We start from the raw sequence: 27,062 nt of genomic DNA on the forward strand, positions 1-27,062 counted from the left end.
CGTGGAGCTGAGGCAATGCCGAAGGGAAGAACCTTGAAGTGATAGTGCGTCTCCTCTATTATGAACCTTAGGTACTTTATGTGCGTTGGCAATATTGAAATATGAAAGTATGCATCTTTCATATCCAATGTGGCCATGTAATCATCCTGTACCAGCAGTGGGATTACTTCCTGCAAAGTTGTCATTCGAAATATTTGCGGTTTGACATATTTGTTCGCTGGGCGCAGGTCTAACACCATGGTGAGATCCTTTTTGGGTACAAGGAAGTACACTGAATAAATACCCTTGTTTACCTGGTGAATGGGGACTACTCCTAGAGCACCCTTTTAAAGAAGGATCTGCACCTCTTCCAGCAGGCTTTGCAGGTGTGCTGGTGATAGGCGTCTGCTCTTTGGTGGGTAATATGGAGGTGGCCGGTGGAACTCGATGCAATGACCGTGGGTGACGGTCTTGAGCATCCACTGGTCTGATGGGATTCTCCCCCCCTCCCATGCGTGAATGAATGAGGACAACCGTCCCCCGCCCGGGGTGGTATGGGAGGGGACCCGGACTGGCAAGTCACTTTGACGTGGAGGCCAGGGAGGCTTGTGGAGTAGAGTTTGTGCCTCTACCCTTGCATCTGCGCTGCCCTCTTTGCTGGTACTGACTGTTGCCAGATTAATCTTGTCCGGAGGACCATGGGGTGCCTCTTGCGCCATATTGCCCATGGGGAGATCGGGAGAAGGACTGACCTCGAAAGGAACAACGAGAGTTTGAACCTCCCTGCTGTTGCAAAGGCCTGGCCGTAATCTGGTTGAGCGATGTCAGCTTCTCAGGTTTTTTTTTTAGCCATCTCTCTCCAAGGAGTCATCGACAACCTTACCAAATAAGTTTGACTCCTCCAAGTGTTTATCAAGAAGGCATGAGTCTCCGGCTTGAAGCATGAATTTTTCAACCAGGCATGTCTCTTGAGGAGAGTCCCTTGTGCATATATCTGGGTCTGGGGTATTGTGGGTGAGAGCCAAGGCCTCCAATCTGTTGGCTGATCTTGCTCCCAGTCTGGGTCCTGGTCAGCTGTGTCCTGATCAAAAGGATGGTCTTTCTATGTGTCTTCTTGTTCAGAGGTTGGGTGGAGGGCATCGGAACGCGAGGTTCAGTAGACAGCGAAGTTTTCGGCGGGTCTGTTGGGGTTTGGCGCTTCTTCGACGTGTCCATCGAGGAGGACTTAGAGGTTGTGTGTTTTGTCTTAGGTGGTGCGTGTGTTCCCTTGTCGCTGTGGTGTGAAAACCCCATAATAGAACAGATGTTCTGTCTGTCGGGGCTGGGAATGGGCATCTGGGAACCGGAGGGTTCCGCCAAAAAGGTCTGACTTCCAGGTCGGAGCAATGGCTGCAGCTGGAGTACTCGTCATCCGAAGCGACGGTGCCAACGGGGGAACAACTTTTGGCCTGCATTGAGTAGGCCGCCCACCGATTTACCCGCCTGTCCTTTAACGTCTTGGGACGAAAGAGTTTGCAGGACTTACAAGAACGCTTGTCGTGCTCACAAGGTAAACACCTATTGCATCTGCGATGGATGTCTTTCCAGGGGAATTTTCCGTTACACGACGGACAACATTTAAATGGTGTCCTCTCCATAGCAGAGCTAGACGGCAGCCAGACCAAAGACGTATAGAGAAGGGGGAAAAAATGCATTCTCAAAAAGAATCAACCCAGGGCTCCACTCTCCCTACTGTAAGGACCTGGTTGGAGGGCCGAGGCCACGCGATCGACAGACATTGATCAATGTACCATTCGCTGAGCAGTAATGGATATCTTTAGTGTAGGAGTCCACAAAGTAGTTGTTGAAAAGAAGTAGCGCAGACTAGACGAACATCAGTCGTGGGACAAAGAAGTAATTAATGAGCACCATCAACTCTTACAAGCTCTGCATAAGGCATCCAACTAGCTGGGCGGAAAAAAAAATCTGAGGGACCTCGACGCGTGAGGGATTTTGGGTACACTACACGTCACGTTAAGGATAGTGTTACAGTCACGCCCATGTCAACGTCCCCTTTCGATCTTCGAAAGAAAGATGCAATACTCCGCGATTACCACTAGATGCCGGACTATATGCACAGCATATGATTCTAAGCAGATTAAAAAGCATCAGAAACAATGCATCTTGAAACTCTAAGCTCCTTCCCACTGTTAATTTAGTGCACATTGTATATTACTTTGTACAGGTCTCAACTTGAGTGAAGGGCTTTGGTGATCTATATACATACAACATAATTAAACTAACAAGATGATGTGCCTTGTAACTGCCATGTTAGGACAATAACTAGTTTTTATGTATGTCAAAAACATCCCGTAATGGTGAACACTTCAAAGTAAATGGCACCTACCTTTCCATAGTGTAACAGCCAACAACTGGTGCAGTTTTGGATGACCCAGTTTCCCTGATCCACCTCTTGACCATTTCAATGCTCTCGACACAAAAGCCACTCTTTCAGGGGAGTTTGGATCCATCAGACTAAACAATTTGGCCAGATTTTCTAAAGAAAAATCACATAACCCAACATGGTTAACAAACAAAGGTTGCACGCAGTAATATATGCTCTAGACAGCACATGATCGAGAAAGAATTCTGAAAATCTGTGTTCAGGAAAGCTAAACAGCTATACATGTTTTGGTTGTTGGACACTAGGCATGTTTAAACCCCAGTCTGCAGCAAGTTTTTCCCATACCGGACAATAAAAGTACCCATTGCCAATAAACTACAAAGTGTCACATGGGCCACTATAAATGAACAGTAAAGTCAATAATCCAGTCATAGTCATAGTCTTGGGTGAAACAACGGTATTAAGCCGGAAGGCCGACTCAAGTGCAAAGCAATTTGTCTTGGAAGCAGGATTATTCAGCGAGTCATCGTTTTGATACCACAGTTGGGTTGACTAAGCCCTTTACCATTCACCTCTCCTACAAAACACTAACCCATGTTGATAAATGAAGTACTGCATTGCGGGTACTCATGTCAGTAATAACAAACAACTTACCAAGCGCTATGAAAATGGATTCCCTATGATACTAGCGCTATTTAAAACACCAGGATTGGTATTTAATGAAGGACACCTGCAGTTAACTAGCAAGCGAGAAGTGAAACGTTGCCCTTCTGTGCTGATCACGGTCTAAATTATCTGTAACTGAAATAATCACATTGAAGGCAGACCTTGCCTTCTCATGCAGGATTTATCCATCCACAGGAAAATGTCATGGTTAGTAATGCTCCCATATGAGTGCTAACTGGATGCAGTGCAATGGTATTTTTCTAATAAAAGACCAGAATTTAAAAACTAGCTTTTTACCACTAAACACCCCCCTTTTTACATATGGCACTAATACTTATCTTCATGTTTGTTGGACAGTCTTGATTCCTGGTACCCTGCTTCGTCTTTCACTCATACACAAACCTCAACCATGGAGGAATTCCACCCCATTCGCTCAGCTTGTCCCATCTTTCATTGTGCCGAGCATCGGTGGAGGAAAAGTAAATCTCCTCTCTCTCTCTCTACCTCGCTCTCTCTACCTCTCTCTCTCTACCTCTCTCTCTCTACCTCTACCTCTACCTTTACCTCTACCTCTACCTCTACCTCTATTGATTCTATGCTACTTCTGGCTAAGCAACAATACTACTCTGATCTGGATTCCTTCGCTCACCCCCGCCGCTTGCCTCAAATTCTAATCCTCATATCCTCTCCTGCTGCTACCAACCCTACATTATCATCTTCTCTTTCTGCTTCTGACCCGGCCGCTTATTTGTCTTGTAAGGAACAAGTTACTTACCTGTAACTGTTGTTCTCCAGCATGGGTCTGTCATGGATTCACATGCTCATGAATATTCCCTGTCGTCAGGCTGGGAATCCTCGGTAAAGAAAAAATCAGTATCAGTTTCGTTTCTGATCTGTCTTTCGTAGTAGTAACCAATCACTGATCTCTGGGTCATACTGCCCCCAGCCAATGACTGCCCTCTCCCTATGCCCCGCCTCTGGCAGCCATCCTCAGATTTGGTAGCACGTCAAATGGCAGTATGACCAAGTGAAGAGCCGCAGAGGGGTAGGTGGGAGTGTTCGCATGTGAATCCATGCCAGACCCATGCTGGAGAACAACAGTTACAGGTAAGTAACTTGTTCCTTCTCCAGCATGGGGTCTGGCATGGATTCACATGCTCATGAATAAAAGAATACATAGCAGTATACACATGCACAACCACGGGAGGTGGCAACAGGCTCAACATTAAGCAATACAACAACTCAACATTAAGCATCTCTTATCTCCTCACCAAGCTCACCTTAAGCAAACAGGTTGCGCAGCACTGCTTGGCCGACCCTGGACTCCTCCCTGGAGTCCCGATCGATGCAGTAGAATCTTGTGAAGGTGTGCGTCTACCTCCACGTAGCAGCCCTGCAGATGTCCAGCAGGGGTACACCAGACAGGAACGCCGTGGTAGCAGCAATCGCTCTGGTCGAATGGGCTCTCGGACGGCCGGGCAGCGGTCGGTTTCCCAAGTGGTGACAATGCATGATGCAGCCGGAGAGCCATCTGGAACTGGAAGTCTTCGAGAGAGCCTTCCCTTGATTCACAGACCCAAAGTTCACGAATAGCTGTGACGTCTTCCGAAACCTCTTTGTGTGGTCCACGTAGAACTTCAGCGCTCTAGCTACATCCAGCGAGTGCAAAGTCCTCTCCGCCGGCATCGAAGGCGACGGGAAGAAAACTGGTAGCACCAAGGGCTTGTTGAGGTGGAAGTCCGACGGCACCTTGGGCATGAAGGAGGGGTGCGTCCTAAGCACTACCCTTGTGTCATGAAAAGTCAAGTATGGAGGCTTGCAAGATAGGGCCTGAATCTCTCCCACTCGTCGTGCAGAGGTGATGGCCACGAGGAACGCTGTCTTCCATGACAGGAACTTCAAAGGCGCCGAATGCATAGGCTCGAATGGGGCTCCCATGTCAGCACCACATTAAGTTCCCACGCCGGGGCAGGGGCCTTCACCGGCGGGAATGATCGGAATAGTCCCTTCATAAATTCCTTTACCAGGCGATGAGACCACAAGGACGCCCGTCCCGTAGTCCTGGTATATCGGGAGATGGCAGCCAGATGAACAAGTTACTTCTTACCTTGTAATGTTCTTTCGACGGGGTGTTCCTCCGACGTATTCCTCATCTTAGATATCTCCTTCCAGCTCTGCTGGCCTCGGAAAATTTTCTCTCTAGAGGGCGCTGCGCGTCGACGTCCTCCGAGTCGATGTCCCTCGACAGCCGCCGTATCGACGTCAACGTCATCCTGCCTATAAAGGCCGCGTGCAGCGTCCGTTGCTCAGTTCCGTTTTGTAGCCCACAATAATACTTTCTGGACTAAACTAATCACCCTGAAGGAGCGTAAGCTGCAACAACAAGGGTAGTAGAACTGCGGGGATGGATGGGAGGGTCGATGAGGAATACGTCGGAGGAACATCCCGTCGAAAGAACGTTACAAGGTAAGAAGTAACTTGTTCTTCGAAGGGATTGTGTCCTCCGACGTATTCCTCATCTTAGATAGGCTCCCATAGCAGTATTCTATTATTGGAGGAGGGAGTACTGACTTCACGCTGTCTTCTATTGATGAATAGAATGCAGTACAGCCCTTCCAAACCTACTCTCTTGAATGGAGGAGGAATCCAAATTGTAAAAACGTGTAAAGGTATGGACAGACGACCATGTAGCGGCCGCACAGATGTCTTTAACCGGCACGCCTCTTTTGAGGGCCGATGAAGCTGCAATACCTCTGGTCGAATGAGCCCTAAGGTTTTGAGGGGGCTCTTTCCCTGCCAGTTTATAACATTCCAGAATGGCTAGAATGATCCATCTGGAAATGGTCTGCTTATTTATTGGTAACCCCAGCTTGTGACCTGCATAACCTACAAACAGCTGGTCTGCCTGTCTTATCCTGGCTATTCTACTGATGTAAAAACTTAAAGCCCTTCTAGGGTCTAGCCTGTGTAACCTCTCTTCCTCTTTCCCCGGGTAAGGAGGAGGATAGAAAGATGGTAGGGTAATCTTCTGAGTGATATGGATTTCAGAAGCCACCTTTGGGAGGAAATTAGGCTTCACTTGCAGGACAACTTTGTCTTTGTGAAATATTGTGTGAGGGGGTTTACAAGAAAGAGCTTGTAATTCGCTCACCCTTCTAGCAGATGTAAGTGCTATTAATAAAACAGTTTTAAGGGTAAGGAATCTTAACAAACAAGAATGGAGTGGTTCGAAAGGTGTGCCCATCAGGAAAGTTAGTACTAAGTTTAAATCCCATAGGGGAACTTGGAATGGTCTTGGGGGATAAACATTGGTTAACCCCTTTAGAAACTGTATTACCAAGGGTAATTTGATATAGGATGGTTCTTCCGCAGTGCGCTTAGAGATGGATAGCGCTGCGAGATAGCCCTTAATGGTGCCAATGGTGCTCATACTATGAGCCTATGCATTCGGCGCCTTTGAAGTTCCTGTCATGGAAGACAGCGTTCCTCGTGGCCATCACCTCTGCACGACGAGTGGGAGAGATTCAGGCCCTATCTTGCAAGCCTCCATACTTGACTTTTCATGACACAAGGGTAGTGAAGGCCTGAATTTGCCAAATATAGTAGGAAGGACAAAACCATTGGTGTACCACATGAAAAAGGGTTGATATTCTGTTCTCTACACCAGCTGCAAAATCTGTTCCAACGGCAGCGGTATAAAGACTTTGTTGCTGGCCTCCTTGCCGAAAGCAACACCTCCATAACATCATCAGGGAGGTCCCAATCCTTGTACCTCAGCCTTTCAGAAGCCAAGCGTGAAGGTTGAGGGTTGAGGGTTTTGATGTCTGGATGGAGAACCTGACCTCCCTTCTGTGAGAGTAGGTTCTCTCTGAGTGGAAGTCGAACTGGAGGGCAGATGGACAAGTCTAGAAGGTCCGGGTACCACGTTCTCCTGGCCCAATCCGGGGCAAATAGGTTCATGGTTCGCCGGAATCTTCTCAACCTCCTGATCATTTGAGGAATGACAGGGACCGGTGGGAACGCGTACAGAAGCGGAAACTCCCAGTCACTATGAACGCGTCTCCCAGAGCTCCTCTCGGGGGAAATTCCCTTGAGCAGAACAGGTCGCATTTCCTGTTTAGGCTGGTGGCGAACAGATCTACCTGAGGGGTTCCCCAAAGGGCGAAGATCTCTTGAAGGACTTCCTGAGCTAGCTCCCACTCGTGGGAGACTGTGTTCTGCCTGCTCAGAGCGTCCGCTGTCAGTTCTTCTCTCCGGCTAGGTGAACTGCCGATTGTTAAGACGGATTTCTGAACTCTGTCCTGGTGGCGCAGAAGTTCAGAAGGCCAACCTAATTACTTGGAACAGGGTAACCTCTGGACAAGCCAGACCAATCAAGGTAGCGATCGCGGCGGTCAAGACTAGGTCTCAAGAGGGGTGAGGGTGACTGAAAGCCCGCAATGAGCACACAAAGCAAGAGCGCTTACAAACTACTCCAAACAGTTGTTATATCAAAAATAGATACACATTTATTTTAAGGCCTTTAAAATAATGACCGTAGCGAGAAAATCACAATATCACAATATTAAACCAACACATACCATATCAACACAATATATATACAAATACACAGTCGCAAGCGTTTAAAGCACGAAATATGTAGTCCACCTGAAAGGAAAGGAAAACAGGCAGTGCGATAACGCTTTAGACTCAGTTCGCCTTCAGAGGCACCTAACTAGATGGAAGTCCGAGCCCTGCGAAGAGTGGAGCCTTGTGCTCAAAGTACCTGCCACGCCGGTGCCAACGGGCAAAAGGGGAAGCTCTTCGGAGGAAGTCAGGCAGTTCGGGTTAGTGCACAGCAGAAGGAGAACAGGTTCCGCAACTCAAGCGCAGCCTCCACAGCGGGCAGAAGCAGAGCGCGAGTACGGCCAAAAGGGGGCTGTTTTTACACAGCAGGGAAAAGCAATGGGATACTGCAGGAGGGCGACCAGATCCGAGCTAAACTACTCACCGGTCCCCGAAGCAAGCAGACCCAGGCTTCTCCACGTTAGTTTCAGCAGCTGGCAGGTTCAGAAGAGCAGGGAACGCCTTGTAGTCGTGTAGAGCAAAAAGACGTCCCAATCGACGAAACCAGCACAGTTTGTTGCCGCAGCAGGACAACGGAGCGGCCGTGTGTATTCAAGCCAAATGTACACTCCTCCCTTCAGACTTGGGAACGCCAAGTGTACGAAGCGTGGGAGAGTGACAAGGACTCGAAATACAACACAACCTGGCGGCAGTTACAGAGCAGGACTCCCTTGTAAGCTGGTCAGTCAACTGGATGGCCCAGAGACACTTCCGAAGGCTTACTTGGCAGGAGATGATGAAGTCGCCGGGAATAGCTGTTCCTGCTATTCCAAAGGTCGAAGCACCAGTACAGGCCTTCTGGTTCGATCCAAGGAGGAAAGGGTTTCACAGGACGACAGCAGTGCAAAGGAGGATTCCTTCAGCGGGTCACCAGCGATTCCTCGGTCCAGCCTCTTGGTTGCAGGATACTTGGCTCCTGTATTCCTTCGTTCGTGAGAACTCAGGAGATCGACATGGTAGTGGTGTTTCCAGCTCCCTCTTATCCACGGTTCCCTTCGCGCCAAAACGGAGGGGAGCCAATGGGAGATCCGCTCATCAACACACATACCATACGTGGACCAATCACGGACCACGGTGGTCCCAGGCATTCACACCACTCCAGACTCTCTGGCACCCAGGATGTGTATTGGGACCAGACATCCCAGCCCACACCCTGGAGGCACACAAACGACATGTAGAAGCCCGCGAAAGCAACCACGTTTCGCGGGAAAGTACATGCCCAAATAAGGAAGGCCCCGGGTCGCCCGACCTGGGGAAGGTGAAGGGAGCAAGACGGTCAGTGGACAGGACAAAGGAGCCTCGTGGACTGGCCATTTTGGGAGCCAGGCCACCATTTTGGGTTCAGTGCGAAAAACGTGCTCAGAACGCCAAAAGGAGCTCAAAATAAACAAAACGATCGCTGCCACCATTCGAGTCCCTGAATGACTTGCACCGATCAAATACCATCCTAAAAGAGTATCTAGGGTCTGTAGAAGGCTAGAGACCCAAGAGAGCTGTAACTTAGCTTACAGTGCCCTCTTGTGTCATGTTGCACTAAAGCCGCAACACGATAGAAGAAACTACGGGAAACAGCGTTCCCCGGTACTGACTGTCTTAAGGGCATGTCAGTTTCCCCGTAAGAAAGGAGCGAAAGCCCAGAGGAGTGCGGCAGAAGGCTGTACTTCTCTGGCAAAGTCAAGAACAAGGTTAAAAACAATAGCAAAAAGTTTAGGGGTTGCCACATGGAAGGAAAATTCCCTACAATTACGAAATCTTTCCTAACACCGATAGAGAGATTCCTTCTTGGATTGACCAAAACCAGAGCTGCATCGCCTCTCTGCACAGGGGTAGTGATCCTACGCCTCCTCTTTTGTTGAGGTAATGCATGGCCATCGTGTTGTCCGTCATTATCAGGACGTTCTTCCCTTGTACAGCTGGCAGGAACGCCTTCAGCGCAAGTTTGATGGCTCTCAGCTCTAACAGGTTGATGTGTAGCCTGGACTGTGATGGAGACCAACGACCGCTGATGGTCAAGTCGTTGGCGTGGGCTCCCCACCCCGTGAGTGAGGCATACGTGACTACTGTTATCTCCGGCTAGGGTTGCCAAAACTGTTCTCCTTTCAGAATGTTCTCCTGACAGGCCCACCACTGAAGGTCTCGAGCCACCCTGCCGGGAACCTGAAGAAGTTCTGTCATTCTCCCTGAGGATTGTGACCACTGAGTCCTCAGTGCCCACTGGAGGGATCTCATTCTCAGGCGAGCCTCTGGCACTAGGAAAATGCAGGATGCCATGAGGCCTAGCAACCTCAAAAAGTCGAAGGCTGGGAGACGTTGGGCATGCTGGTACTTGGTGACCATCTGTAGAATATCTTGAGCCCTCACCCCTGGTGGCGAGGCTTTTCCCAGGGAAGTGTCCAGGATCGCTCCTATGAGCTGGAGTCTCTGCGATGGTATCATTTGTGACTTCTTTAAATTGAGGGAGAAGCCCAGTCTGTGAAGGAAGTGGCACACGTGATTTAGCTGGATCTGAGCTTGTTCCGGAGAAACAGCCCTGATCAACCAATCGTCCAGGTAGGGGTAGACGTGAATCCCTTCCCTCCTTAGACTTGCAGCCACTACCGACATTAACTTGGTGAAGACTCTCGGGCGGAGGTCAGCCCAAATGGCAGCACTCGAAATTGATAGTGAGAGTTGCCAATTGCGAACCTCAGGTAGTTCCCGTGTTTGAGATGGATAGGCACATGGAAATAAGCGTCCTGAAGGTCCAGAGATACCAACCAGTCCTGGAACTGAAGGGCCTGGAGGATCTGAGAAAGAGTGACCATCTTGAATTTGTCTTTTCTGAGGAATTTGTTCAATTCTCGCAAGTCCAAGATGGGTCTCAGTCCTCCGTCTTTCTTTGGAATGAGAAAGTAAGGGGAGTACCAGCCCTTGTTCCTCTCCGCTACAGGTACCGGTTCTATGGCACCCTTCTCTAGCAGGTCCCAAATTTCCTGCAAGAGGAGCGGATCTGGAGCTTTCTGAGAGCTGATCCCCGGTGGATGACTCTGAGGTATACGTAGGAAGGGCAGGCAGTAACCTTGGGCAACTGTTTCCAATGCCCAAGCATCTGACGTGATAGCCTGCCATACCGCCAGATGTTGAGTCAACCTGCCTCCTACAGGTGTCCTGTGAGGGAAGTCCTCAGAGTGGTTTTGGGGCGGCTGATGCAGATGCCGATGGTAAAGAGGTACCTGCTGTTGCTGCGGCTTTTGAATATCTACCCCGTCCACCTCGGGTAGTTCTTCTTTGACCCCTTTGAGCCGGTCATCCTCTACCTCTTCCGAATGCGGAGTAGAAGCGAAAGGACTTGCCCCTCGCAGAGGTTCCTGTGGGACGAAAAGGAGTCTGACGGATTGCAGCTCCTAGGGATTTTCCTGCTGCTTTTGAAGTTTGCAGTTTCTCTAAACTGTCATCCGCCTTTTTCCCGAACAAAGAAGAGCCATCAAATGGCATGTTCAAGAGCCTGGCTTGCACATCTGGGGCAAAACCAGACTTTCTCAACCAAGCGAATCTCCTGGTTGATGTACTTGCCGCCATTGCTCTGCTGATACGGTCCGCCGAATCAATGCCCGTCTGGAGGGATTCGCACATAGCGTCTTTACCGTCCTGTATAATATTCAGGAACGCGTCCCTTTCTTCTCCCTCCGGGATGCAGTCAGCCGCTGTAGAAGCACACTCCCAAAGTGTATGGCTGAACCTAGCAAGGGTGCAAGTAGCATTAACAGATTTTAACGCCATGCTACATGCTGAAAAGACTTTCTTTGCCATAGCATATTTTTTATCGTCCCTGTCCTGTGGGACGGTAGGATAAGCCGTTTTGACATCGGTAGAGGATGCTGCCTGTACCACCAGACTTTCTGGGGATGGGTGTTTAGACAAAAACTCTGGGTCTGTAGAAGATACCCTGTACTTTGTAGACAGTTTTTTATTTACTGCTGGTACTACATCTGGGGTTTCCCAGTTTGTCATGATCTTTCTCTGAAGAGCTTTATGAAAAGGCACCACAGGATCCTCCTGTGGGCCTTTGTCAAGAATATCCGTGAGGTCATCTTGTTGGAAAGATTGTGAAGGTGCAGACCACCCCATGAACTCTGTGATTCTGGCCATTAAGGCTCTGTAGGGGGTTTCAGCATGCTCCCCTGGGTCTGGCTTAGCAAACTCCACCTCAGGGGAAGTGTCTAACCCACTTGCCTCATGTAAGGAATCATGAAGATCCTTTAACCTGCGCTCTTCAGAGGAAAATTCCTCTCTAATTGGGGTTACAGGTCCCTGTAACTCAAATGTGTCTCCCTGTTCAGACAATTCACCCTCTTCCAAAATTGAGGACATAGTTCTAAATTGTCCTGAACTCATAAAGGGAGTAAATCCCATTTCCAAGGCAGAGGGTGCCGAACTTGTCATTATCGGCCTCGAAAACGCCGACGTCGAAGGCTTCAAGCGTGGCGTCGAAAACAAAGGCGGAGGCCTTGAAGACCTCGACAGAATTGGAATTCTACTCGACAATCTCGAAGCCATCGACATCGAGGACCTGGGGATAGTCACTGGATGTGTGGTAACCGTGACTTTTCTTGGCGTCGACGCCGGTGTCGAAGCTGGCGTCGAGTCGACAGACCCGTGTGTCGAAGGTCCCTTCGACAACGGCGTCGAAGACGTCGACCTCAACGGAACCCTTGTCGACGGCGTCGACGGAACCTTCGAGGAAGGTTTGGAGGTCATAGTCCTACTCGAGGGTTCGAGACGCGCTCGAGATGTTTCCTCTGCCTGGTACTGCGACTCGTGCGACTCGCGGCGTTTATGACCTTCGGGTCTTTCGACCAGAGCATCGCTCTCGGCAGTCTTCGAGGGGGTCGAGGCCGCTTTCTCGAAGACGCTCATCATATTTTTTCGGAATTCCTCCCATTCAGCCCGGGAACTATGTTTCGTGGGGCAAGGGATTCTTTTTGGCGAAACAGAGGAAGACGGAGAAGGGGATCTTCGACGTCTCCTCTTCGAGTGCTTCGATCTCGAGGAGTGATGAGACCCACTCCGAGACCTGGAGCGTGAATGGTGACGAGGAGACGAATGTCTCGACTTCGTCGACGAAGAAGAAGCTCTAAAAGTCTTACCTTTCTCCAGCTTCCCCCTACGCTCCTTCAGGGCCTTAGCTGTCATGGACATACAGTCCTCGCATTCCGAACAATGGTGTTCAGCTCCCAAACACCACAGACAAACTCTGTGAGGATCGGTCAACGACATCTTTTTCCCACAATCTCGACATTTCTTGAAGCCGGATCGAGGAGTTGTCGGTTCCGACGAGGAAGCCATCGAGTACGGATCGAATAACTCGAGGTAAATAGGATTAATCTGACTAAGAACTGAGCAACGGTATTCCGAGGCACTGAGTAAGCGCGGAAAAACGGAACTGAGCAACGGACGCTGCGCGCGGCCTTTATAGGCAGGATGACGTCGACGTCGATACGGCGGCTGTCGAGGGACATCGACTCGGAGGACGTCGACGCGCAGCGCCCTCTAGAGAAAAAAATTTCCCGAGGCCAGCAGAGCTGGAAGGAGATATCTAAGATGAGGAATACGTCGGAGGACACAATCCCTTCGAAGTATTTTTATGGAGGCGTGAGCCAGTCCAGCTTTGGCCAGCGACACAGTAAGTACCGCAGCACTTGAGGGGCCGTAATCCACAGAGGGTTAATCTTCTGTGCCCGGCACCAGACAGAGAACCTCTTCCATTTATGACCTTAACACTTGAGAGTTGAGGACGCCCTGGCCTTTGCAAGAACCTCTCTGCAATCAGCCGGGATATCGTACCCTCCAAACTCTAGTGCTGCAGGAGCAAGGCCTGCAAGTTCAGCGACTGTTGGTCGTGGTGTAGCATGGCGCCTCCTTCTCTGGAGAGAAGATCCGCGTCCGCCGGCAGCCTGACTGTCGGGGACGTTGACAAGTCCAGAAGGTCCGGGAACCAGACCTGCCTCGGCCACGCCGGTGCGACGAGGATCATCCTGCACCTGGACTTCTTGAGTTGGCTGATGAGGCAGAGGTAGACCCTCTGAACTCAACAGTATGCGCCTGGTCAGCACTTTTTGCAGGGGTGGGATGTACAAACCCATATTGGTTGTTTACCCTCTTGTGGCATTATCCTGATTTGGAACCAACATTCGATACGGCTTTGCAGCGCAAATGGTACACGGGAAAAGAAATGAGAATATGAAATGTATACCCGGAGGGTAAATTTGCTTCACTCGCAAATGTGCATAATAAAGTGTGGCCGGGCCTTATCACCACACTGCAATACTACCGTATGAACGCAGCTTGCAAGAAGAAGTGACCGTTGTTCCCCGAGCTCCCTCCCCCCCCCACCGATACATGAATTCATGTCTGCGGTTAGGACGCAAGAGGGCTTTATGGGAACTATACCAAGACAGTATAGGGCAGTTCAAGAACATGCCCCAACTGGGAACACCATGAAACTAAAATGGGAATGGGATCTGGGCAGCATCATAGAAGATGCCCAATGGGCCAGATATTGTCAACATAACAAATCCATCTCGATAAACTAACTTTAGGTTAATCCAGTTTAAAATTCGAAATCATCTACACATGACCACGAAAAAGATCTCCAAATTTGACCCTACCCTCCAGGTGACATGCCCCAAATGTAATGTCGATAATGCAAATTCAATGCACATGTACTGGGAATGTCTCCCTATTAAAGCCTTTTGGGTGGAAGTAGCTAGGAGTATAAGTGACATTAAAGAACTACATATCCCGGCTATCCCACATAAATACCTCTTGGGGGACACAGAGAAGGCATCAGTTAAAATCCGTAGATTGGTGGCTATTGCAGCTGCAGTGGCCAAAAGAAATATACTAGTCATTGAATTCTAAAAAAAGCCCCGACTCATAAAGCATGGTTGCGGTATCTATTATATGTACAGGATTCCGAGCAACAATATGTTAACAGTGTCACGCCTACCAACAGACCGAAAGACATTTGGGCTCCTTTACGAACCTATCTCAGAGACGATGAATAAGGTAGCTCAAAGGACTCCCCATGAAAGTTTGTAGACTAGGTCAGTCATATGCATGTGCGTTGTAAAGACAATTGCTACTTTGCCTATGTAACTGCAAGATTCACTCCCAAAGTCTGCATAATTTAGTTATGATTGTCAGCAAAAAATAAAGGTTTAAAAAAAAAAAAAGAATGTCCTCCAAAGTAATATTTCTTGATACTCTTTCCTTCCTGGCCTCCCCTCCAGAAAAACTTGAACAGGGGTTTCCTTCACTGTTTTCTAAACTCTCATTATCATAAGTTATCAATCTTAAAGAGTCTCTTCTTTCACTGATTATATAACAGCTGTCCCAGTGCAGCCCCGCTCTTCTTGCCATCCACGTCCAGCTTGTGGTCACGCCAACATCGGGTTGACTGTTCCTCTCTCCGTCGACCCAAGACTCTTCGTGGATCTGCATATGATGGCTCTCTGGTATCTCATACTTACGTTCTCTCCCCAAGTTACGGGCTTCGCGACTAGCTTGCTCTCCACCTTACAGCCGGCGTGATGCCAGGGGGCTTCACCTGCGCATCAGGCTCCTCACTTCTCTTCCTCCTTGCCACAATTAAACATGCATCTCGTATTAAAGAGACATCTTTCTCATCTTTGTATCAATGAAATTTAAGACTAAACCCAGTTGCACAAGAAACAAATGCACTATTCTTCAGCTTACCAGGTAGCCTCATGTATTCAACTATATTCGTTTGTCTAGGGAGTTCCTCACAGAAACGGGAGTCCTTGTCCCCAAAGGGGGCGTGTCTCCCGGTGAGGTCCCACTTGACTCGATCTCAGGGGAGGGTTTTGCATTTGGGCTCACCTCCCTCGCCTCATCGGGAGGGCTCTCCCTTTGAGAGAAGGGACAAATGCCTGTGATTCATCAGACCGCAATTATTCTGACTCGTGGCCAAGACAATCTTTCTCTGCACCCACTTCTGTATGGTTCAGTGCTAGGTCCCTTGCTTTTCGCACTCTATACCATTTCCCTGGCCTTCGGTGGTCTAACACATTCACTCCGATTCTTTTATCATTTTCTTCCTTTACAGACACTATACATTCAATGCTTTCAGCCTATCTTCTTGCAGGCCACTGTTCGATGTTGGCCCATTCTTTACATCTTAAGCCATCCAAGACTGAGGTTCTTTCCTTTCCAGCCCCAACTGTTTCTTCACATTTGTTTCCTCCCACTTCATGTCTTTTAATCTCCTCTTCCGCCCCACCCGTAATTTGGGTGTCTACTTCGATTCTACACTCACATTTCTTCAATGGTACGCTCCACCTTTTTACATCCAGAAGGCGTGCTTATTTCTCTCATTTCATGTCACTAAAACACTGGTTTCATGTCTCATCTTCTTTCGCCCCTTTTATTGTATTCATCTACTTCTTGGTCTTCTACTAGCTGGCACCATTTCTAATTCCTCTATTCATCTACTACTTCTACCATTGTTCCTGCTTTACTGTCACTTCGCTGGTTTCCTTAAGTCTACACCTTTGGTTTAAAAGCCTCTATTGCAGGTCTCCTCCTTTGCTCTATTCTTTGATGACATTTTATTCTTAATGCCTCTCCCTTCGGTCACAATCTTTTAACCGTCCCTCGTGCCCTGCACTCAATCTCGTTTTCATTCATTTACTTTGTTAGCACAAACATTGGAAGGCACTTCCTCTTTGTTCTCTGTCCATTTTCTCCCAATTTCTCTCCAGTATTACGGATAGTTATCTGCTTAAACTTCAATGAACTGATTGATTTCTATGGATATGTGCCATGATAATGTCTAAGCAGTGCTTTGGCATGAAGCACAATACACATTCAATAAAATACAAATGTGAAATATACTGTCAATACAAATACCATTCACAACAAATTATTTTTCTGCCGTTTTATCTTGCTGTAGTTCACTTACTTTGGTTGGAGAGAACGGTTGTGCAGTGGGACAATCAGAATAGATCATGAAACAATTCTAATGAAAAACGCAGAGGAGAAGGAGGAAAGGGTGGTGCTGGAAACAAAGGCCTTAAAAAGATCATTGGCAAGCTTGGGAGGCCAAACTACTGCTACAACTCGGGGGGCCCGAGAATCTAAAAGAGAAAAAAGCTCCCCATAAGGGAGGGCACTATATCCCTGAATAGTGAGAAGGGCACAATATCCCTCAATGGTTAAGTTAACACTACATCCTTGGAGCACGAAGAAGTGAGCCAAAACCATCTCAATGAACAGATTACAAATCTAACTATATCCTCTGAGAAGGTAAACTGGGCAAAAAAGTGACTACGCCCTATATCCATGACACTGTATTCACAGACTACCAGTGGGAGACCAGTATACCTAACAGAGGGGAAAATGACGCCTTTGGAAACCAACACAAAAACGGTATAGGGATATTCCATGGGAGGTTTTTCCATCACGGGAGAAATCATCAACTGTTCACAACAAATGCTACTGCAAACGTATATGGGGGGGGCTCTCCCCCCCCATACATTTGCAGTAAAATGTCCTAAAAAAAATTATATATATATATATATATATATATATATGACAATGCATTACTTACCGTAAAAGCATTTCTGATGGTTGTATCTGCTTAGATTCACATGCTGTGCATAGTCCGACATCCAGTGGTCACTGCAGAGTATTGCATTTTGTTTTTCGTAGTCGAAAAGGGGACGTCGACAAGGCGTGTCTATAACACTATCCCTATAGTGACGTGCAGTGTATCCACAATCCCTCAAGCGTCGTGGTCAATCTGTGGGAGAGCAGTCAACGGGGTTGATGCTCTTACCTCTACACCAGATAACAAATCTCTTCCACTTGCTAGAATAGCAGTAACGAGTGTTAGGTTTTCTAGCCTCCCTAAGAATGTCCATGCATCTTTGAGGGAGCTGTAAATGTCCAAATTCTATGACCTCAGGAGCCAGGCTGCCAAGTTCATGGTCTGTGGGCATGGGTGTAGCGTCTTGCCCCTGTCCTGTGACAGCATGTTGTACGGACAGGGTAGTTTCACCACTGGAGATAGAGACATCTCCATCAGGTGAGCGAACCATGGTTGCCAGGCCCACATCGGGGCCACTAGTATCATGCTGACTGGTTCCTAGTGCATCTTGTGCACTATTTTGTTGAGAAGGGGAGTCGGGGGGGGGGGGGGAAAGCATAAACAAATTTCCCGGACCATGTTATCCAGAGACCGTTCCCCTTGGATCGGTTCTGGAGGTACCTGGAGGTGTAATCTTGGCATTGGGAGTTCCTCCAGAGTTGCGAACAGATCTATTTCTGGGAATCCCGATTGTGTGAAAATATCGAAGACGATGTCTTCTCGTAACCGCCATTCATACTCTTCGGGCAGAGGGAAGTCTCTGCTGAGTTCGTCTGCTACCAGCGTGAGTTCCCCTGGTACATGTTGTGACAACAGGAACATGTTGTGTTTGAGAGCCCACTTCCAGATGTTGTGGGACAGCTTGGACAGTCCTGGAGAGCGAGTGCCCCCTTGCTTGTTCAGGTAGTATATGGCTGTGGTGCTGTCTGGGAGGACCATCACCGCCTTCCCTTGCAGGTGCGCCTGGAAAGCCTTCAGTGCTTTGAAGACCGCTAGCAGTTCCAGCAAGTTTATGTGTTTGAACGCTACACTCGGAGTCCAAACTCCATGTGCAGTCTGATGGAATAGGTGAGCCCCCCCCCCATCCTGTGAGGGATGCGTCTGTGGTTAGAGTGGCTTCCACTGCAGGGGTGGCGAATGGTTTCCCTGTTACAAGGTTTTCCTTTGACCACCACCGTAGCAAGAGAACCAAGGCCTGCGAGACCACCACTAGATCGTCCCATTGTCCGCTGGCCTGACACCACTGGCTGTTGAGCCACTCTTGCATTGGGCGCAGGTGCGCGTGAGGTACCAAATATATACATGACACCATCATTCCTAGCAAACGCATTGCTTTGCGTACCGTCACCTCTCGACCGGCCATATATTGAGGGATCTGAAACCGCATATTTTGGACCATCGCATTGGAGGGAAAGACGAGGCCATCCTTTGTTCGAATTAGAGCCCCTAGGAATTGTTTGATCTGGCTGGGGTCTAGGCTGGACTTCTTGTCATTGATGGAGAAGCCCAGTTGGAACAAAAGGTCTACAGTCTTTTGGGTATTTGAGCAGCATGTCTCATAAGAATCCCCTGTTATGAGCCAATCATGGAGGTAAGGGTATACTGGGATGGACAACCTGTGCAGGTTGGCCGCTACCACTGCCAGTACTTTCGTGAAGACCCTCGGTGCTGATGCTATGCCGAAGGGTAGAACTCTGAACTGGTAGTGTTTGCCCTCTATCATGAACCTGAGGTATTTTCTGTGCGCTGCCAACATTAAAATATGAAAGTATGCATCTTTCAGTCCAGTGTTGTCATGTAATCTCCCTGTGAAAGCAGGGGAATTACTTCCTTTCAGGTCACCATACAAAATTGTTGAGCTTTGACAAATTTGTTTGCTGGGCGCAGATCTAATACAGGGTGCATGGTTAAGTCCTTTTTGGGTACAAGGAAGTACACTGAATAAATACCTTCTGTTACCTGTGATACAGGCACAACCTCTATTGCTCCTTTTAGTAGCAGCAGTTCCAATTCTTGAAGAAGGATGGCGAGGTGCTCTGGTGATAGGCGTCGTCCCCTTCTGGGTCTGTATGTGGGGGACCGACTGAATTCTATGCAGTAACCGCGGGCTATAGTTGACAATACCCAGCGTTCTGATGTTATTCCCTCCCATGCTGGTAGGAAGGATGTTAACCGTCCTCCGACCGGCAATGCATGGGAGGGGACTCAAACCTTCGGGTCATTTGGTGTTGGTAGCTGGGGCACCTCTGGGAGTGGGGCCCCGACCTCTACCCTTGCCACGGCGTTGTCCTCTTTGAGTGTATTGGCCACTGGTTCCCTGAGTAGAGGACCAGTTGCCTGCAGTGTACTGCTGCTGCTGTTGACGTTGACCTCGAAAAAAGCATTTGTTGCCGAATCCTCGCCTATTGGGAGGCCTTGAGATCTGGTCTAAAGTCTTTAGGGTGTTGAAATCCTTCTTAGCGGTCTCTGGTGCGTCGTCCACTGTTTTCCCAAAGAGGTTAGAGTCCTTGATTGGTTTGTTTGTGAGTGACTCCTCGCTTAAAACCTGAGTTCCAGAGCCAGACATGGCACTTCAGAAGTATCCCCTGGACTAAAGAACGGCCAGCCGTTTCTGCAGCATCAAGTGTGTTTTTAATGATGCTCTGGTTAACCAGAGTTCTTTCCGTTACAGTGGTTAACAAGCAAGTTCGTAAGGGCTCAGGGACTTCTTTGAGGTCTTGGCGCAACTTCCCCATTGGGCATCAGCATAACTTGCCAGTAAGGTATTATTAACGGCAATTCTGGTGGAAAAAGCTGCCGAGGTTTTAATTCTCTTACCCAGGGCATAGAGTTTCTTTCCTTCCTTCCTTGTCCAGGGGTGCTTTGCTAGTTGATAGCGGAACCCCTGCCCTTTTCCTTGTGGTAGTTACTACCAAGGAATCTGGTATTGAGTGACCCTTAATGTATAATGGGTCCGATGGAGAGGGAGTAAACAGTTTTTCAATTCTTGGGTTGACCCTCTAACCAACGCAGGTGTAGACAGCGATGGGATGATTAGTCTCTTAACTGAGGCGAGGAGGGGAATGGTCTGGCTAGTGGGAGGTTTTTCCTTAATGATTTTTTCTACAAAATCAATATCGGGAGTCATTTCCCCAGTCTCAATTTCAAAGTGCGCTGCTGCTTTCCGTAGTAGCGCGTTGAAAGTGGGTTGGTCATCTATAGGTGACGGGTTCCTGACCGGTGTGGTTTGAGGAGGGGAAAGGTTCAGGATCTCAGGGTCTGTAGACGCTGTTGGGGACTGCCAAGGCTGTGAGACATCTTCATCTGGGTCTTCTTCGAAGCCCCCCCCCACCCATGTCAGGGTTTTCCTCAAAACCTTCTTCGAGGTTCTGTTGGTCTTCACTATTTAAGAACCCCTCATCCTCTTGAAAGTGAGAGTCTTCTTTCAGTGAGGTCGTAAGTATTAGCCTCCTCTTGAAGGGGGTTAAATAGTCTAGGATATTTAGCCCTGGGGTCCTCATGAAGTACCTCTCTTGGCCTCTTGGGTGTTTTATGTTCAGGAGTGGACATAAATCTATCCAGCTTATCCATACATGATTGGAATCTCTCAAAAGTCCAATGTGTTAACCCAGAACGGTCTGGAGGCGTAAAGGGAAGCTCCTCCGCCTGTAGCCGTCTAGATCTGTCCCATAACGTTGAGGATAAATTCCCTCTGCCTTCTGAGAAACCTTCTCGTAGGCTAGGGCCTTCCTTTGACGGCGGGAGTGGTCCCTGCCTCCCTTCCGGCATTCTCGGCGTCTCCCTGGCCTTGTGAGCGGGGTTCAGCGTAGCACTCGCCGCCAGTCTCTGGCCGTCAGTGGAAACTATACGAGCCAAGCTTTCAACGATTAATTTCTCCATCTAGGGTTCGTCTGGTGTCTTGTTGGGCGGTGCCGAGTCTCTTTCGGCGATGGTCGCACTCTTACGAGGCGCGTCGCCTGGCGTTTTGGTGGTAGCACCCTTGTCTATAGGTAGCCCAGTCGCTAGTCGCGTCTGCGGTGGCGGGGAGGGCTTGCGACCCTTATGGTCGGTGGAGGACGCCGGTAGGCCCGGCATCTCCGTTGGCGCTAGGGCTTTCTTCGTCGTTGACAAAGAAGTGCCATGGGTTGTGTGCTTATGTTTATGTTTTCTGTGTTCGTCAGTGTCGCTGGGGTGTTCATCCCCATAAGTAGGGCGTGAGCCAAACTTGTCGGGGCCAGGGACAGACACTGAGGAGCGGGTACGTTCCTTAGAGTGGTCTACTACCTCCGAAACGGAGGTCGGGTTATCACTGTCCTCGTCGCACTTGGCGGCGGCGGGTGACGAATGAGCTCTAGACGTAGCGCAGGCTGCCCACCTCTTGACTCTGCGGTCCTTTAAAGTCTTTGGGCGAAGAAGTTTACAGGCTGCACAGCCATCCTCGTTGTGGTCAAGAGGGAAGCAAAGGTTACACCGCATGTGCTTATCCTTCAATGTGAATTTGCTGTTACAGCGCAGGCAAAATCTAAAAAGGAGTCCTCTCCATAGCGGAGGATACAATTAAGAGTGATAACGACCCCGAAGGAAAAGGGGGTGAAAGAGAAAGGCATTCTTAGAAGCAACAGAAATGTCCCATGACCCCCTCTCTCCCTACTGTTTTAGGCCGGCGAGGCCAGGCCACGTGTTCGGCAGCGCCGAAGGATCGCCTCTGTCTAAGTCACCGCCGTCGAAGTTCTTATTCGCTGGTGAAACAGCTTCGCCGTCGAAGGGGGGGATCTGATGTAATATATAAGAAATAACGACCAAAGGGTCAAATAAATGTTTTGCAATTTCTCTCGAACGAGCTCTGCGTTAAGGCGACCAATATCTGGGCGGAAAAAAACAATCTGAGCGACCTCGACGCGTGAGGGATTGTGGGTACAATGCACGTCACTATAGGGATAGTGTTACAGACATGCCTTGTCGACGTCCCCTTTTCGACTACGAAAAACAAAATGCAATACTCAGCAGTGACCACTGGATGTCGGACTGATTAACAAACATCAGAAATGTATATATATATATATATATATATATAAGAAGTTCTACCTCGATGAAAAAATCTCAAGGAAATCACACAGAACCCACAAAAACAATGTGCAAAACTGCAACTATTCACTTTTTACACCTACCAGATCATGCAGCTCCTGAAGACAAACTTCTATACTACTCAAAACATTTGCCTCTCAACCTTCAGGAGGCACACTTTCCAGTGCGCGTGCACAAAACTAACTTCCTGCTTTGTTAGTGGCACCTGCCTGAAAGGAAATTGAGCAGGCTCTCAAAGGCCAAGAGCCAGTGAAATGGTGCGGTGTGTCCTCTTTGCACATTCAGGGGGGAGTCAGACACATATACGCCAAAAGAAGAGAGGTTAAGAATGGCTTAAAGGGCTCAAAAAGCCCACAGCAACTGTAAGCTCCAGCCCATTGCAAACATGCTCTCCCTTGATGCTCAACAGGGATGCTTCTCAAAGAAAAAACCTTGCATATGCCGTTGGTTCAGGAGACAGTCTATTGGAGAAGATTTGCAAGAGTACCTACAGGTTCGATATCCAGTCTTGCTATCGAAAAATGAGTCAGTCTACTTATGCCTTTCAAAGTTACCAGAGCTGTAAATGGAGACATGCTATGCTCATTGCCCAAATAAACAAGTCCCTATGGATTCCAAACAGACACTTCACCACAAGCTGCATCTTTCTGACAGAAGGCCCTTATGAAGCAAAAGCAACAAAGTGTTTGGATGCCACCAACTAAGTTGAGCAGAAGTCCTTCCCACAGTGTGAAAAACACCTTTCCAAGATCAATCCTCATGCAGTGAGATAAATGTGAGGTTTTCATTGAGCCAGGTGCAGATTACTATACCAACAGAATTATAGTGCGCAGGGAAGAGAGGGGTAATCTTGGTAACCAGGCTTACGGCAAAGCAGTAGAGCCTCATGCACCCCTTTTCTCCTTGCGGCAATCAGACAAAGGAGGGCTTAAACCAGTAATGAAGAGCAGGAGAGGCTACAGGGGTCCACATATCAACAGAGTTGTGGTGTCCAAAAGCAATGGAGTAGTTGCAGAAGGATTAGTAGATGTGCAACACCAAACCACCCGTAAACCCGATGTGTACAGATTCCCCAACTTTATTAATTTAGGGCCAACGCTACGCAAATCAGTTTAAAGTACTCAATTCAAAACCATCAGGCAGGGGTATTTTAAAGAGTTAAATGTAATCTTGCTAAGGTTATTGCAGATCTTATATTTTACAGTAAATTCTATGTAGAATGTTTAAACTATGAAGTTCATAATGGATGTAATGAAAGGCCCGAGGGCTAGGTGAAAGGCCTTCCAACTTAAACAGGGTGAGGGAGACCATGGTCTTGAAATGTAATGTAAAACAATTTATAAAGTACAAGTAACCATGGCCAATAAGACATCTGGGCGCTGACCAGTGAGAAACCTGAAGGCGTCTTCCCGACTAGTCCCCAGGAAACACTCATCCAGGTGGCCAGGACACGCCCATTGCTATTGGATCCAGTTCCTGTCGGTGGACCAGTGAGGGAAGATCAACAGGATGGGGGGGTGGGGGAGTCCTTGGGGAGTGGAAGTGGACAATGACGGGTGAAACGCGATATCCCCTTCTTCCAACACCTTTTCCCAATCCTACCACGTAGGATACTCAAAAACTCTATCCCCCTTTTCCGACACAAACACTTGCAAACCTTGAAAGACAACGGACTAAAACCAGAGCCGTTTACCCGACATGTCCCAACACAAGTGTCAGGCAAAGTCAGGCAATTAACCAGAATCACACACACCTGACAGCCCTGTCCCTTCCCCACAGGGATAAAAGGTGGAGCACGAGAGCACACGAACAGCAAGGCAGACCGCACGACTAGACCGCTTATCCCAGTACGGCAATTCAAGAGGAGGAGAAAGGCGGTGACAACTGAGAGGGTGACAAGGACGGAAGCGACCTTGACCTTTCCGACCCAGACCCACGAAGCCTCCTTGAAAGGAATCGGAAGACTGCAAACATTAGCAAACGTGTGTTGCAGCAGATGTCAATGGTACACAGAGCCCTCCTACACGGATAACCAGGCCAGGGAGAGACGCCTGCTACTGTAATACCGTCCATGACTCCAGAGAGAAGAAAAGCCAATCGGTTCATCACAGCCGGTGAGTCGAAGGGAAAAGCGATAAGAAAACGAACTGTGTTGAAAGAAAGCTGCAAATGGCAAATTAAATCAAAGAACACTCCTATGGGGAAGACCAGCTGGGGAAGACCAGCTGGGGAAGACCAGCTGCAGAGGGGTTCAACACCACGAAGGTGCTCACTCTAGAGACTCTGGTTGATTTCCTCATTGTTGAAACTACCGATACCTGAAGGCTTTGGGAAAGCCGCAAGGTGGTCATACAGAGGTCAAGCAAAATCCTCTGTACAGTCGAAAGTCTTTGAGCGCCACGCAATTGGAAAACTAAGGGACACAATCCTGCATAGTAAAAAGGCGAAGGAACATGTGGCAAGAGTAAACCCGACAGAGGAATGTCCACAGTGTAGTGTTTGAAAGGACATCAAGACTTGTGAATGCAAGGAAAGCCGTGTGAACCCTTCAGAGGGAGGCTGCTATTGGAGTGGGAGCTGAGAAGCCATTACCTGTATACCTACGGAAAGGAACTTTTTATTAGTTATCAGGTCCTCGAACGCAAGAGACTATTTAAGGGAAAAGAAACTTAACCATCCAAGGTCTTGATCGCAGAACTTTCGTCTCGTGCAGGGAAAGCTCGAGAGTGTGTTGTGCCCAGGAGTCCCACCTTGTTCCGTGCTCAGAACGTGGGGAAGGGAGATGGCAGCTATGACATACTGACTTCTCATTTGTGAACACTTTTCTTTCTTGTGAACATTATCTCACACCCTTTTTGTATCTAGTTGTAGGGTTTGGTAATCGTTTTTTTCTTTTAGTATAGGACATTTTATTTGACAAAACTCTACTAGGATTGCTTTATTTTCATTTGATGGTCGTAGCTTGCTCCCATCTTAGATTTAGGTTTAGATTAGGCGTTTTTCCAACCTGCATATACAGTTTAACACCCTTGAATAGTGATCACTTGTGTCTGTCTTTACTGTTTCCACCACAAGTTCCTTACACCACCAGAAAAGAAAAGTCGACCAGAAAGAGGACAGACAGGCTATGAAACTTCTTCAGTCCCATACGAAAACCCAGATGGTCTGGAATCTCTTCAGGAGAGTAGGTTGGGAGTTCCACAGGGTAGGGGCTATCACCGGAAAGGATCAACCACCAGGTCAAGCTTTGAGAAAGTGGGGGAATTCCAACAAATTTGGCGAAGTAGACCACAAAGTGCGTCTAGGGAGATAGTAAGTCAGGTTAGATTGAAAGGAGGATGGCACAGTATGGAAAAAGGCACTGTGAGCAATACAAAGTACCTTGAATTTAATGTGGCTTTTAACCAATCTCGTAAGATTAAGTGCCTAGATACTGAAAGTGAGCGTCCCCCAAAATACGGTGACAACTCTCCAATGAGAGTCAATAATGGACACACCCCAGGAGGGAATGAGACCAATCCCAAGTGCGGGTGAAGATAAAAGTAAAGTTTATCTAAAACCAAATATGGGAAGCAGAGAACTCTGCAAACTCAGAGCGCTCTGCCCAACATCAGAAAAATGCACATTATATTACAAAATCACGCCGTCTATGACGTGTGTTATAGAGGATACATTGAAGTGAGGTCATTGGATGAAGGGGACAGAACTGTATCCATGCTGTAGGGGTGGTGATCCCGGATTGGCTGTCGGGAAACTGGTTACTTCGTCGAGCATGTGGGTCAGCTGGGCTCATCTGGGTGAGGTGCAGGGTCAGGTGATGTCCAAATCATGAAGATACAACCTTTCTGATATTCTGCCCTTGTGGCCACACATACCTTGAACGTTATTTATATGTTCTGACATGTAAGATCTACATTACTAGACGTTTGATCTAGACAATAAATGTACAGTTACATGGGTCCAGGTTCCTAAGTTATTCACACTATATCATTGACACATTTATCAAACATTCTCTTAGATCCCGTAAGAGGATGGTTTTATTGTTTCTCAGTGTAAATAGAATATATTGCCACACATGGCATTAGTAGTTTGGGATGGCACACAAATGAGGGGCATGCAACTGTTACATCTAAAGGCTTTGGGGTGAAGGGGCGTGTAGTCTATATTTCTTTAAACAGCGTCTGAGAGTGTAAGGCAGATTCATGGAGATACTGTGTGTCAGGGGGGTGGATACTCAATAATCAGTGAAACAAGGGCCTTAAGCCATCAGCCCATCATGAGGGGAGAACGGTGGGGGCTGAATGCGCGGCGCTCCACATGAGGGGAAAGACGGCCTTGAGGCCTGTTGAGCTTGGTCCCGTTTAATTTGTTGGAATATATATGAATCATTAGGGCGAGATAAATCCGGGGTATTACCACTACATGTGTAACAACAAATAATAAACGAGTTCTGTTTACCTTATAAGCTATGCCTTTTCATTGATCATGATCATTGTGCTGCAAAATTACTATTTACATTAGCCTTGTGGCTTTGTCGTTTATATTGCACACAAATTAAATGTATACCATCTGAACACATTTAGTGAATATACACGATATTGAAAATCAGTGAGCATGTGGAGTGTATATGTTGCATCATATCGAGCAAGCTACTTGGCATATCATAAATGAAGGTAGGTCTTAGGTGGAGAATGATGTGTAACCAACAATATAAGA

At 48.1% G+C, this 27,062-nt stretch overlaps 1 protein-coding gene across 1 annotated transcript in view; it reads right to left on the minus strand.

Annotated features, from left to right (window-relative positions):
• GET4 (guided entry of tail-anchored proteins factor 4) overlaps positions 1 to 27,062 on the minus strand; it is a 621,709-nt gene that overhangs the window by 383,711 nt on the left and 210,936 nt on the right. Inside the window, exon 4 of the mRNA XM_069647221.1 lies at positions 2,366 to 2,515. Coding sequence (XP_069503322.1) covers positions 2,366 to 2,515 — 150 coding nt within the window. The remainder of the gene's footprint in view (positions 1 to 2,365; positions 2,516 to 27,062) is intronic.

The sequence above is a fragment of the Ambystoma mexicanum genome, chromosome 2q (assembly GCF_040938575.1).
Source record: "Ambystoma mexicanum isolate Mex_15411 chromosome 2q, UKY_AmexF1_1, whole genome shotgun sequence".
Lineage (NCBI taxonomy): Eukaryota > Metazoa > Chordata > Amphibia > Caudata > Ambystomatidae > Ambystoma > Ambystoma mexicanum.